The following is a 13493-nucleotide window of genomic DNA, read 5'->3' on the forward strand; positions in this document are numbered from 1 at the left end:
TATTCCTCAATATATTCAGCACCTCCGCCTACACACATACAAAAGTCTATTTTTATATTTGAAAATTTACCATTACTGATGTGCAATATAAGAAGAAAAAATGATTATATGGGTTATGGAATTTTCTGTCCATCGAAATGCTATTTCATCATTGCTCTCCTTTACCTGGACATTCATTGACAGGTCTGTGCTGGTTCTAGATTGGCCCTGTTGTGACAACAGGAACCACATCATCCTAAAACAAGCAGTGGACTTGGGGGAAAAATCCTGGCTCCAGAACATGATTATCTCTTTGAAAATTACCTTGGTCAGAATCATCTGTCTACTACATATATAGTTTTTATATTTACATAGAGGCTGTCATGATCCTCAGCGGATCTCTAATCATGAATATCACCACTCCCTGGAGTTCTATTCAAGCAAAAATACAAGAACACAATTCACAGACACAAAGAATAAAATCAGTAAAATCTTTGTAAAACGCAGTTTCCATCAAACTCCTTACCTGAGAGTCAGTAGTAAACCATCAACCAAGATGATGTTTCTTACACCTACTAATGAATATCACAGTATAAATGTGAGTGTTCATAGACATACAAATCTCAATGGGAAACCTAAAATCTTCCATCTATAAGTCATTAAACAGTGTTCATAAAATGTGAGTACTTATGTAGACTTAACTAAGGTAAAAATAGTAGTAACAAAGGGAATTTTCATAAGTTTTCTACCCCCCCCAAGGAGCCCTAAGTGTTACTGTCAAACAATAGTCTAAGCTGTATCTATATCCTTTTCTCAGGTAGAAATTCTGTCCCTTTTGTAAAGCAAACCAAATTTTAGAAAAAGGTTGCATAGCCGTCTTGTATTTGGACATTAAATGAAAAAATGCAATAATTTTAATTCCTTAAAATCACCTGGATCTAGTATGAAAAACACTCAATCATTTCGTACTTCTTTAATCCTGTCTATGAATACTGACAGGGCAAAAACAATGACCGGCTAGTAGTGATATAATTTAAAATTCTATTTTCTGAGGAAAACAGGTTGTCTATAATAAAACAACTACAGCAATTTCAATTGAATAAAGTTTTGGGTTCTCTCTACCGCCTTGTCTAAAAAGGCCCAATCTAGTTAAATACAAAACAAAAAACACCACACACACACACACACACACACACAGAGCTGTTGTTGTCTTTTTTTTTTTTTCTTTTTCAATTTAAATAGGAACCAGCTCAGTCAGACTGACACCTAATGGAAACTTTTATACGAAAATAATTCTGCAAAGGAAAGAAAGCAATGAGATAAATATTTAAACCACCTGAACCAAGAAAATCAAATACTTTTTGTTGACCATTTAGATTTCATCACTCGGATTTACAATTATTCCACTCTAACAATTATTATTCATTTATGAAGCAATTGCAATCATAAATTAAAGTGCCAGTGTCCAAGAACTGAATAAAATCGTTTATTTTAAAAAATTCTTCCTCAAATCTCTCAACGAATGCCAGAGTATTACTTTTCCTTTCTGGCAAACTCGGCCCCCAGCTCCCTTTCTTCCTTTCAAACCTTACACACTTATTTAGTCAACCAGCAGCATGAGGCCAACTTTCCAAAGATCACCTAGTTACTAGATTATGTAGCTCTCTCTACTTTCCTACTTTCCCAATAAAACAATGCCACCAGCAGACATATTGAATTTTGTTAAATACATAACAAGCCCTTAATGACCAACTGGTGGATCCCTAGAGAAAGAGGGTAATTCAAGGAACAATGAAGGAAAGAACCATAGTTACATATTCTCTTGCTAGTTGTAGAATGTCGAGTGCAGAGGTATCATTTGTGCTTTTCTCTTCTACTTCAACTCATTCTTAAAAGGGACTTGCCCTGGGAGCTTCTCGGAAGGTCCCCACGCATTTTCCTTGCAAACAACCCTCCCTGAGCGCAAAAGCTGTGAGTGTAGACACCCTGAGAGTAAATGAGGGATCAGACCCGGTGTAGTGGAAATAGGGACAGGAGAGGAGTGGCGTAGTGCACCCCTCACTAGGAATCCAAAGTACTGGAAGAAAAGCAAAGCTCTAGATGGGAAAGCATGAGAGCGCGCCTGCCTCCTTCGAGGCACCTCGCTCTCCAGGGTTCAGAGCTGCCCCTGTGGAGCAAGATCTCAGTGCGGGTAGTACAAGTACTTCGCTCCCGGGAAAGGCGTCCTCCAAAGAGAAGAGGTGTCTGGGGCATAGCTCAGCTTAGAGCTGGTCTGGGAACGCCGCGAGGGAGATTGTCGCAGGCTTCCCATTTTGTTGTTTTTGTGTGTTTGTTTTCTCCCGCAGCTTCCACTTCTCAGGAATTCAGTCTTCGCAGCCTGCGCACAACCGAGGCACCACGCAGGGAGGAAACCTGGTTTTAGAGTCCCAGCAGGTTCTTGCTGACCCTACTGGAACCTTCTGGTCGTCTGTGCATTCTTGTCCCCAGCATTTTCTCCTCCCACCTTTGGAAGCGCCACTACCGGGCGGGCCCTGGCGCCTTGCAAGAGGAAAAGGAGAGTTGCAGAGCTGCGTGGTCCGCCGCCGGCAAGAGCTGAGCGCTCCAGCCTTCTTGACCTTCCTCCTCTTTTATGGTGGATCATCTCTCCAAGCTCCATCTTGGACATATCAACTCCTGCTACATCCGGCTGTCCACAGGAGTGTCTGGGTGTGCTCGAGGGGATCGTGGGTGGTTGCTTGTTCTTCACTAGGAGGGGACAAATCCGTATGGTTTTATAGTCCATTAATATTTGAAACAAACAAACAAAACTGCAAGTAGAAAAAGGGAAAGGCTTGCTCTTCCTCTCGTCCCTTCGCAGCAGATCTGAGAAGGGGAACATGCCTTGGGTTTGTTGGTGTTTGAGACTCGTCCTAAAAGCAGAGGCAGGGAAGACAGCGCTGAAGAGGTGTCCTAAAGAAACTGGACGACTGAACAGTCACTGCCTGCCCCAACCACTTTCAGGAAGGTTCCAGTTCTGTGCCACACCGCAACCAATCCGGTTTCCATTCTGTTTCTCCACCCCTTCGCGGAGAATCCGAAAAGAAAGTATGGGTCCCTGAGGAGACCCGCCACACACTACCAATCTAGAAGTTCCGCGGGGACCCAGGCCCCTGTCCCCCGCCCCCTTCCCAGCCCCGGCCGCCACGTCTAGCTGCGCAGTGGCACCGCCGGGGGGTGGGGCTCCGGCACCGCCCCGGGCCGGGATTCGCGAAGTCACGAGCTTCCGCAGCTTGCGGGGGCACCTTCGCCCACGGACACGCCCTTTCTGCGGAGGCAGCCCCTAGCGACCCTCTGCCGAGCTCCTGCTCCTCACTCGCGACGCTGCCAAACTGCTCAAGGCCTTTCAGTCATTCTCAACTTTAGAGACTCGCTCAGTCCCCGTCTCTCCCCCAAGCCACACCCCGGCGAAGAGAGGAAGCGAGCAGGCCGGGGACGCCGAAACTCCGCGCAGGCTCCGCTGAGCAGACCCCCATCCTTTCCCCGCCCCTCCCCTCCTCCTCGACCCCCGCGCCCCGGCGCGGACCCATTCTACAGCCCCAGTCACCAGAGGCAGGGCGCGCAGAGCCTTTCTGGTGGGGTGTGCCTTCTAATCAAAGAACACGCGACCCAGAGCGAAAACAACGAGGAAAGGAAAAGATCAAAAAAGTGCTACCTTGGCAACCACAGGCGTTTAGAGGCCAGCTGGTGGGCTGGAAGGGGCGGCCGCTGCCCGCCTGCCGCTGGTACTCTCCTCGACTACGCGTATTCTTAAGCAATAACAACGTAATCCGTATTATCCACCCAAGAATACCCGTCACCGAAGAGAGTCAGAGGACCAAGCTGCTGCTGCCGCTGCTACTGCTGCCGCTGCTTCTGCCGCCGCCGCCACCAGAACTCTTGCTGCTGAGCCCGCCCCTGGCTGGGGCTGGGCTGAGCTTGACCGGGACCATAAATCCATAACTCGATTTCCCTAAAGAAGGATCCAAAGCTGTGCTCTGCTGCTTCCTGCCCAAATCCAAATGGCTGCTTTATTTCCAGTTCTGAAAGACAAATCACAAAACCAAGCACTTAACACAGAAGGAGAAGAGTGCTCTCTTCCCAGTGAGGAAGGAGGATGTGGGAAGGCTCTTTGGGCATAGGGTGGGCGTGACAAGTAACCTTTAGTTTACCTGGTGCTCTCTCAGTGCCTTCCTCTGTACTTGTTCTGCTTGGTACTCTCTCTGGTCTCGGCCAGCCCACTCTAGGTGCTTTGATTGAGTGTCATGGCAGCAAGAGAGCCCTGTAAGAGACATGCATAGTTAAGCACACAAATATTACAAATGTATTTGCCTAGACGGCTTTAAGAAGAAGTGAGGCTCAAATAAAGATAGGGTCATGCATGGGTGAAATTTTCAGCAGTGTGTTTTGGAAATGCATTTTCTCAAGCCCAAGATCACAGAAAATAAACACTCATTCAATTTACTACTTGAAATCAAATACTTATAGATCTACAAAAATAGGCATCTCTCCCTTGAAGGCCTTACAGCTATACAACATAATGATTTTTAAAGTAAAAAAAAAAAAAAAAAAAAGCTTCAAAGCACAAAATAATTAAACTCATTTTCCATAGTATCAGAACTCACTGAGTTGACAAGCTGGTAGAGTTTATATGATTTAGGTAGGCATCGTTTTGTAGTACCACAATGTGTAATTCCATAGCCCACCTTTTTAATATACAATATAAATGCATTGCTGTGCAGTTGTTGTGAACACCTCTATAGGAAAGCCTTTGAAGCTCTGTCTTCATAAAAATTGTTTAAGGGGAAAAAAAAACAAAAAAATAAAAACTCATTTGTAAAGTGACTGTAATTTTGGCTTTCAGAGAGAGATTCTTTGATGATCAATATGGCTCTTACTGGAAAAGCTTTGCCTTAAGATCCTGCAGTGAATATTCTGATAATAAGGGTTTATTGTTCACTAAATAAAATGAACAAGTGCAACGTCACTACCCAAGACATGTTGTAGCTCCATTAGAAAGTTCTCTATTTGCTTTTCCCTTTACTCTCAAATATATGGGAGAACATCCATGTGAGTGAAATAGGGAGGGGATATGGAAACATGGCAATAGACATTATGATTCCTTAAATTATGTAAGTGCAAATAGCTCTTCATCAAGGAGTAATTATATAACAGAATCTCTCCCACTACCACAACTCATATCTAACTGACCTGGTTGCAATTTAAGGCACTTAGTTCGTGCTTGCTCTTATAATTCTTTTCTTTAAATATATTACTTCTCCAGACACACCAACTCATCATTTTCCTAACACATTACAAATAGAAAAATCAACATGAATTCTAGGTTTTATGATCAGTTGTTTTATATATAATACCTGATGCTTAAAATAACTCAAAAAAGCAGTATTGCCCAGTTAATAGCCTATTTTATGGTATTTTCAGATGACTCTTAAGTACACCTTTCACAAAAAGACAGATGCCAATTAAACAAATAAATAAGCACTATTTTCTGTCATTATCTAACATAGCTATAAAGTGGAGCTTTTCTCTGGGGGTGCTACAACCAAACACACACACACACACACACACACAGAGAGAGAGAGAGAGAGAGAGAGAGAGAGAGAGAAAGCTGACAGGTTCTCTTCAGCTTGAACTCCTAGAAACAAAAGCCCTTAGGGAAAGTAATGCAATAGTCTATGAGCAAAGTATACATTTGCTCCTGAACTCTTCCATTTAAATCTCAACTAACGTTAAAAGGAAAACATATTATCCAGATAGATTTTGATTTACTAAATGGAGCATTCCTTTTGAATTAAAAAGGATTACTAAAACATATATACACCACACACACACACACACACAGGCACACACAGTACATACATACACAGCAATACATGGCATATCATAATCACAGCATAAATACCCAAACAGATTTTCAGTGCTTCCTGAGTAATCTCCTTTAGTTTTGCTTCCTTACAATTGAAATAAAATACATGCACACACTGACCCACAGATTCACATGCTTTAAGAAACTAGAACAACGTAGTTGATACGTTTTCTTTTTATCCAAGTAACCACTGCCAGCCCTTTCTCTACCTACCCAAGTGTTTCACCAGCTTCAGCACCTGGACGAGTGGACAGCTCAGCCCGGGCCGACTGCCGGCAGCACTCGCAGCAGAACTGACGCTCTGAGCTCTAACCAAAGCTCTCTCGTGCTTCAGCGGGGCAGCCTGACTTACGAGAACACCATTTCCTACGAGACCACTGCCGCTGGGTGCATATTCAATTCAAACCTCCTTAAGCTGTCGGATTTCCCCCACCCATCCACCCTCCTCCCTTCTCCACCCTCCACACAAAAACAGAAAAGGGAAAAAGCCCAATACCATCAGGGCGTTTGTTGATCAACTTACACTTTGCTTTTGAATATTTAGATACCGCTAGCGGAGCAATAGCAACGGGGGCTTAGGTCCGCATTAAGTACCTTTGTTCATCGACTCCTGCAAGCCATGTTTATTAGAATCTACATTTCTCTAGCTCCCCAATAACCAGAGGTGTGTTTTGCGGGCAGGGGTTTTTAGCACCTTTTGATCTCCCAAGGCCACCGCGACTGACTGCCAGTCCCCACTACTTTCCCACCCTGTCCCCCACACTCCAACACCCATCCCAGTTAAACGCTTGGTAATTTGCAACCAAATATACATAAAGAAACGCGACAAAGCAATCGGTTTGAGGAAATAAGCCAATTAAGCCAAAGCAGAAATGCTTCTCTCTCTCTCCCCCTCCCCCTTGCCTCCCTCCCTCTTCCTCTCTCCTTCCCTCTCAAGTAGAAAGGGGGAAACACCAAGGAGAGGGAAAAAATCGGGAGGAGGATGGTAGTCGACTCTTACAATCAATGGAAAAACACTATACACATCCTTACTGAATAATACTCTCCTTCTCAGACAAAAAGAAACACATTTATCGATGTAAACATAGTCTCCCTCTTTCACACATCCTACATCCTTTACGTTTGCTGAGATTTGTCTTGCGGTATAGCAAAGTAACTGTCACAAATCCATCTCGATTGAAGTGCTTACCCTCTAAATCCAGGTTTCAAGCGGGACTCCAACCGTGTGTAGAAGCCAGAGTCATCTGATGAGCGGTGAGGTAGGCTCTGGGCAGTGGGAGCTGCTTCCCTCCGAGTGCCGGGTTACAGTGTTAACAAGCCCTGGGAAGGGACCTCGGTGCCTCGCGCTGGCTGTGCCCCAGTGCCTTCGCGTGGTGGCGGCTTGCTCACGCTTCCAAGGAGTCCCAGGCGATAGCCTTCAGCTGATGCGAGCTTCCAGAAAGGAGTGGGGAAAGGGAAAAAAAAATCATCTAATGCAATCAAATCGATCTGATCTACACCATCTGTCGCCTGCCACTATACACAAACGTTAAAATAGGAAAACGGAAAACACTGACAGCCCGAGAGGGTTGGTCTGCAAAGAGTTCATTTTTAGCAGAGCATAATTGGGTATGGTCGGCATACAGTTACAAAAGCTGCTGTTAACCATCCAGTAGTGGATCCCAAACATGCTAATGGTGGATTAATTGAGGAAGATCTGACGTGCAAGCTTCATAGTCTCTTATTCATGACTTCCCAATGGGAAAGGACCAATGCCTTGTGGGACTATGGTAACATACAGTCAAAAAGCTGCTAAGAAAATGGCTGTGTGTTCACAGCACCTCTCTCTGATAACAAACATATGTCGACTAAAACGGTTTAGTAGAATGGGAGGGGGGGTGTTAGAGAATAAAATTTTCTTTCTTGGTATAAGCAATTCCCATCTTCTTTCTTTAAAGAAAAGCAAAAATAGATACCATATCTTTACCATAGTGGAGGGAAAAGGATGGTTTAAAAGGTTTTTATCAAGATTAAACTCTACTATATAAAAGAAACGGAACATTCCTGTGCAGCAATTCTTAAAAAAAAAAAAAAAACTATTATCATTTTTTTCCTTACTGTGATCAAAGTAGATCCATAGCATGTGCAGTTTATAGAAACTCAGCCCAGTTAATCCCACCAGGATTGACTCAAGGCTGTTTAATGCCAGGTACCCTTTTGACTTCTTGAAATCAGGATGCCTCTTGGGCAAGACATTTTGCATTATTGAAAACTGACATAATGAATGTTAAGTGTGATTGCAGTGAGGAGAGTTTTCTTTTTTAATTCTACAATCATTCTCTCCAGCCAAACCCCTTTTTTGGTCTGTTTCCAGTCTCCTGATCAGCTGATGGGGGAGGTATAAGGATTGGGGAAGGAGTGGAGATATGGGACAGGGGAGGGAGATTGTACGTTATCAATAGCCAATAAATTCAAGTCTATCTGTAATGAAAATTATGGAAATTAAAAAATCACTTATTAGCTGCCCATCATGATATTTAAATATAAACCAGTTTTCAAAATTGATGTTTTATATGTAGACAGAAAATATACTGCAAGCAATAGTGTGATGTCACCCACCCTGTTGTAATTTTAAGACTAAAACAAGAGCATATTGAGTTTATTATCTACATGTGACATTCTTTCATTATATATATATATCTAAATATTCCATATTTCCTCTAATTTTGTCACCTATCTGAACATTGAAAACTGTGTTCATTTTGATTTTGCTCCCTTTTTTTGGAACATAAATTATGTATTTCATAGTAAACAATTAGTGTTTAGGATAATTCTTGAGATAGCTGAATTTGGCTAGTGAAACTTCAATAATCTCTTTAAGAAAAAAACCCCAGCAGTTATGAATTAGATTAATTTAAAAATATAGCTGGAAGACAAATCAAACAATTTACCTGATCTTTTGTTTCAATATACATTAATTAAGCACTCTTTCCAACCTACACAACATTCCAGGGTCATAGTCAGAAATCCAAGACTAATAGCTCAGCCTCCTTTGTTGTCATTCGTGTCAAGCTATTGCCCCCTGCAGGTTAGGCTGAAAGTGCAGGCAGAATTTGGCCAAGTCCTCTGGAAATATATGGTAGTCATGTTTGTCCTCTCCCAATATTTAAGTAGGGTCAACTTTTTTTTTTAAACTTTAAGTTGTTTGCATTATGAACTATTGATTTAGAAACATCAAGTAAGTTTACAAAAAAATAATATTTAAAGATAGGCAATTTTAATTTTCCTTCTGAGACATTTGCTGAGTGGAACAGACCTGTGGATACTTTATTGTCACACAGGTAATACCTTGATGCACTTAATATAGTTTCTTCGTCTTCTCTGATCTTTTTTACACAAGGTCCAGGACAATTAAAAAATGAATGTAACAGAACTGGAATTTTGACTTCTTAGTAATAAAGAAATAATCTGGGACAGTTTATTACTTGATGTCAGTGTGCTCTTTGTAGACTCAATGATGAACATTCAAATCAAACTCATTTGGATTCTTCCTACTGCTAATAAGATAGGGACGATTACACTGTTTTTCTGGATTATAAAATGAAACATTATTTAAACCTTCATCTTCCTGCCATCCCATGCTCCTTTTCTCCAATCAACCTTTCCAAACAAGGAAACTTGCCAAGATGATATAAATTTATTGTTGACAAAATAGAAATTAAATTACATCAACTCTTCCACAGTATTAGAAAGTGGAGCAGGCTTATGGGAATGATTTCAGAAGGTTTGTGGGAAGACTCCTTTATATTTTCTAAGTCATGATATGATTATTCACACTGAGTTATAAAGAACCCTGCAATGTTATATACCTATTATTTAAATATATATCTCATTGAACAATAGGATATCGTTATGCAAAATAGCATCAATTCTAATGCCAAATAAACATTCAATAAGAATTTTACCCAAATGTTAGAAGTATTATTTCCACATTGTGCTGAAGTAGTTAGAAACGTAAAATGCCTTCTGTTATCTCGGAGCTACCTGAAATGCTCACAAAAGACTTAAATAAACTATAGTGGCAAGACTCAGGGCTTTCTTGGGGGATTCCCCACCCCAGAACTACTGATGCTTTTCCCAGATCTTCCAGAATAGAAACATGGGATAGAAATTGGGGATGACTATATCACATTTTAAACAAACCTAAAAACAAAACCAACTAACCAAACAACCAATGAAAACCTGATTGCCTATCATTGTTTTATTACATTTTAAAAGCTTGTTGTTAAATTTCAAAAAAAGACTTTACATCTCTAAATTAAGATCTTTGCAGTTCATTAACACTCTTGCTCTAAGCAAAGAGAAGCTTTGGACTAGGCTGTTGGACTATTAATTGCACAACTTATTGTAGCCAGAGTAGTGACTGGTTGCTTGCAGCTGACATTTCTAGTTGTCTTCGAGTGTACATTTTTAAAGGAAATAAAATTCACCTCTGAAAATTATATATATTATATATATATGGTATGATTACATATGACTATAGAGAAAAACACATTGCTATTGAGTCAGAACATTTCAACTATTTTGATTCAAATACCTATCAAATGCTTATCTACAGAGTTGCTTTTAATTAGTGTCCAGAAAAGAGAGATGGTGTTATTTGACCTGTAGGTCTGAATCAAGGAAAAGTTTTGTTTTTGTTTTTGTTTTTTGTTTTTTGTTTAGTTCTCCCCAAGTACTAAACAGCAGATTGCCTGCAGGTGCCCTGAAAAGCACACTCTCGTTCCTCTTACTATCGCCACTATTGTTCTAATTGCTTCTAAAAGATCCCGAATAGGCTTCTAGGTACCTTGTAATGTTCTGTTATTGCCGGCATCCTGAGTTATTAGACATTTTTGTCCTCAGAAGCGAAAGACCAGGCAATCTTATTCATATGCATCCTATGACTCAACTCAGTTTCCACTTGGCGGGCACGCGCTTGCTTGCGTGCTTGCGCGCGCGCGCGCGCGCGCGCGTGTGTGTGTGTGTGTGTAGGTTCATCCCGAAAGAGCTTGTTTCCAGTGGTTTTCAAATGCAAATGCACTGGGAGTGGTGGGGGCGGTGGTGGAGTGCGGTATATGGTTATGGGGGGATTTGGGGGAGAGATGGTAACTTTATACAAATTGAAGGCCATCACTACTACTGCAGATGAAAACAACTTAGATCTGAGGGACCCTTTAGAAAGATACAGTATCTTCCTGATCTAGAGGCAGGTCCCAGCGCTCGCGTTATTTTGAGAGAGGGTCCCGAAGCCCGCCAGAGGCCAGTTCTCGCGGGCGGGCCTCGGGGCTAAACTCTCGTTCGGTGAGGGGAAGCGCGCCAGTCGCCAGGCCCGGTGCGCCATCGCGGAGCAAGGCCAGCCGCCCCGGGCCCGGGCTCGGCTCACTTTCCTCGGACGCCCCGAAGCAGAGCCAGGGCTCCGTTTAGCCACATCGACTCTAGTTTCAGCAGCCGCCTCCCGCCAGCAGCGGCTCGGACCGGGCCTCCTCAGGGCGAGCGAGGGAGCGAAAGCCGCCTCCAGCCCGGACCGCAGATGGAAGGTGTGGTTCAGGACCACCGTAGAGGAAGCGTTGCCTCCCTTGGCCAAGCCGGCCCGCGCTCTGCAGCCCCAGAAGCGCTAGACGCGGTCTGCGCGGGGGAGAGGGCGTGGAGAGTCGCCGCCCTTCTCGCACCCCCCGCCAGCGACCTCGGCTCGCCCCCTAACACTCTCGCGAGGAAGGCTGCCCCGGGCCAGAGGCAACCCGGGCCGAGGCCGGAGCCAGACGGCGCCGCGGGACTCGGGAGCCGGAGCAAGGCGGTGCCTCGGACCCCGTTCCTGAAAACCGTCGACTTCTCCAGGATTTGTCAAGTCCTAAGCAGCTCCAAGAAGGCTCCGCGAGCTTTCGGGGAAACCCACTATGTGGCTCACCCCTGTTGGTCTTGCTCGAGCCCTCGCCTTCCTCCCCTCTCCAGATGCACCACCCACCTCAGATCTCGGGCCCTGCGGGCTGAGCCCGCCAAGCCGGCAGAAGCGCGGTTTTAGGCAGAGCGAAGGAGCCCCCTGCTGGCCAGACGCGGCAGGCACGGCGACCCCGCTCCAGGTTTCCTCCGCCCGGCGGCCGCGGCCCCGCCCTGACCCACCTCGACCGTCCGGCGCCCCCAGCGCTGGGGCGTGTCCAAAGAAACAGAAAACCAAATCAAACAAAGCGCCAAAAGCCACTCTCACCTGTGGACTGCTCCGAGGTAAGTGTGAGTCCAGCCTTTCCCACGCCCCTCTCTGACCCTCCTCTGGTCCTCTGGGCTGAGGTTTGGGGGAGACAAAGGGGCCACCCCCCAAAAATGAAATCATGGCTGCTTCTGAAAGCACGTTTTGCAAGCATGAGGATCAAACATACATATACTCTCTCTTACAAACACACTCACACACACACACACCACTGAAGCAAACTCACACTTACCAGTCCGGAAGAGGGCTACTGATGTGCATATTTCTGGAAGCATTTCATTAGCCGTTGGAGCAAATGTTTACTAATACTTAAGGTTGTAGACTACAGCAATAACTGGATTGCAAAGGGGAGAGAAGAGGAAGGAAGATACCCCTCAGTTTAGTCATCTCTCGCATACCTGGACATGAGTCCTACTTTCAGTCTCAAGTCCTAGCATGGCCAGAAAAGTTTTCATCGCCCTACTGAGAGGGAAGAGAGAGGTACAGCCATTTCTGGTGGGTTTCCTGTGTCCTGCGCCCGTTCTTCACCAGACAACGGGAGAAGAGATTGTTTTATTTATCTAGACAATTTATGAGTTAGTTCTGTATGGCTTTCTGAAATTAGTTTAACCTTGAAATAGGCTATGTGCTTGAGTGGCAGGTTTTTCTGTGCTTAGGTAAAGGTTATTAGAAATCACAATGTTTCATTCTATTCAGGCAACCTTGAGTTAGAGATGGGCATAATATCTTATTATTGTGACTTTCAGTAATGTCTGTTGCCTCTGGATGTTTACTGTCTTTGGAGAAGGAGCATAGCTAAAAAAAAATTATTTTATAAGTTCAAGCGTATAATAACTATAGGTCCAGTAAAGGGTCAGTGCCATTTGCTTCTGTTTTCTTCACACACTCATTCTGGAGAAACAAACTAAAGGATTTGGACTGCCCCTGAGATTAGTTTATAGTAGGTAAAATTTAGGAGAGTTTTTAAAAATGATGTCTGTTTTCTTATTCAGTATATTCAGATGGATGGCAATATTTGACCTCCTAATTTGTGAAAGGAAGGGAATGAGGCTGTTAGGGAGTGAGAGCTGATCTCTCTCTCCTATATCCACCAGTCCAGGAGATCTGAGCTGGTCATAGAATTAGAACTCTTCCAAAGATAACAACAGCAGCTCTAATAACAAAACTCGTAGGTACTGCAGCCTTCACCTTCATTATCTCAATGAGTTCTCCCTGTAGTCCTATGGATAATGTAATATAAGCTTCTCTTTTTACAGAACAGGGAAGTAAGGCTTAGAAGTTTTATTTACTTGACCAAAGTGACAACAGGTGGCAACCAGAAGAGCAAGGATCTGAACTCAGGCACTAGAAGAGTTATCTTGAGAGATCATGCTCATTGTATTAAATTCA

At 43.6% G+C, this 13493-nt stretch overlaps 1 protein-coding gene across 1 annotated transcript in view; it reads left to right on the top strand.

Annotated features, from left to right (window-relative positions):
- Window positions 1-10977: 10977 nt before the first annotated feature.
- The window catches only part of LOC123387279, a 65766-nt gene continuing 63250 nt past the window's right edge, over window positions 10978-13493 (top strand). The window contains exons 1-2 of the mRNA XM_045063438.1: window positions 10978-11089; window positions 11209-12121. Coding sequence (XP_044919373.1) covers window positions 10978-11089; window positions 11209-11921 — 825 coding nt within the window. The 3' untranslated portion in view covers window positions 11922-12121. The remainder of the gene's footprint in view (window positions 11090-11208; window positions 12122-13493) is intronic.

Source organism: Mustela putorius, unplaced genomic scaffold (assembly GCF_011764305.1).
Source record: "Mustela putorius furo isolate JIRA1106 unplaced genomic scaffold, ASM1176430v1.1 tig00003853_pilon_pilon_pilon, whole genome shotgun sequence".
Lineage (NCBI taxonomy): Eukaryota > Metazoa > Chordata > Mammalia > Carnivora > Mustelidae > Mustela > Mustela putorius.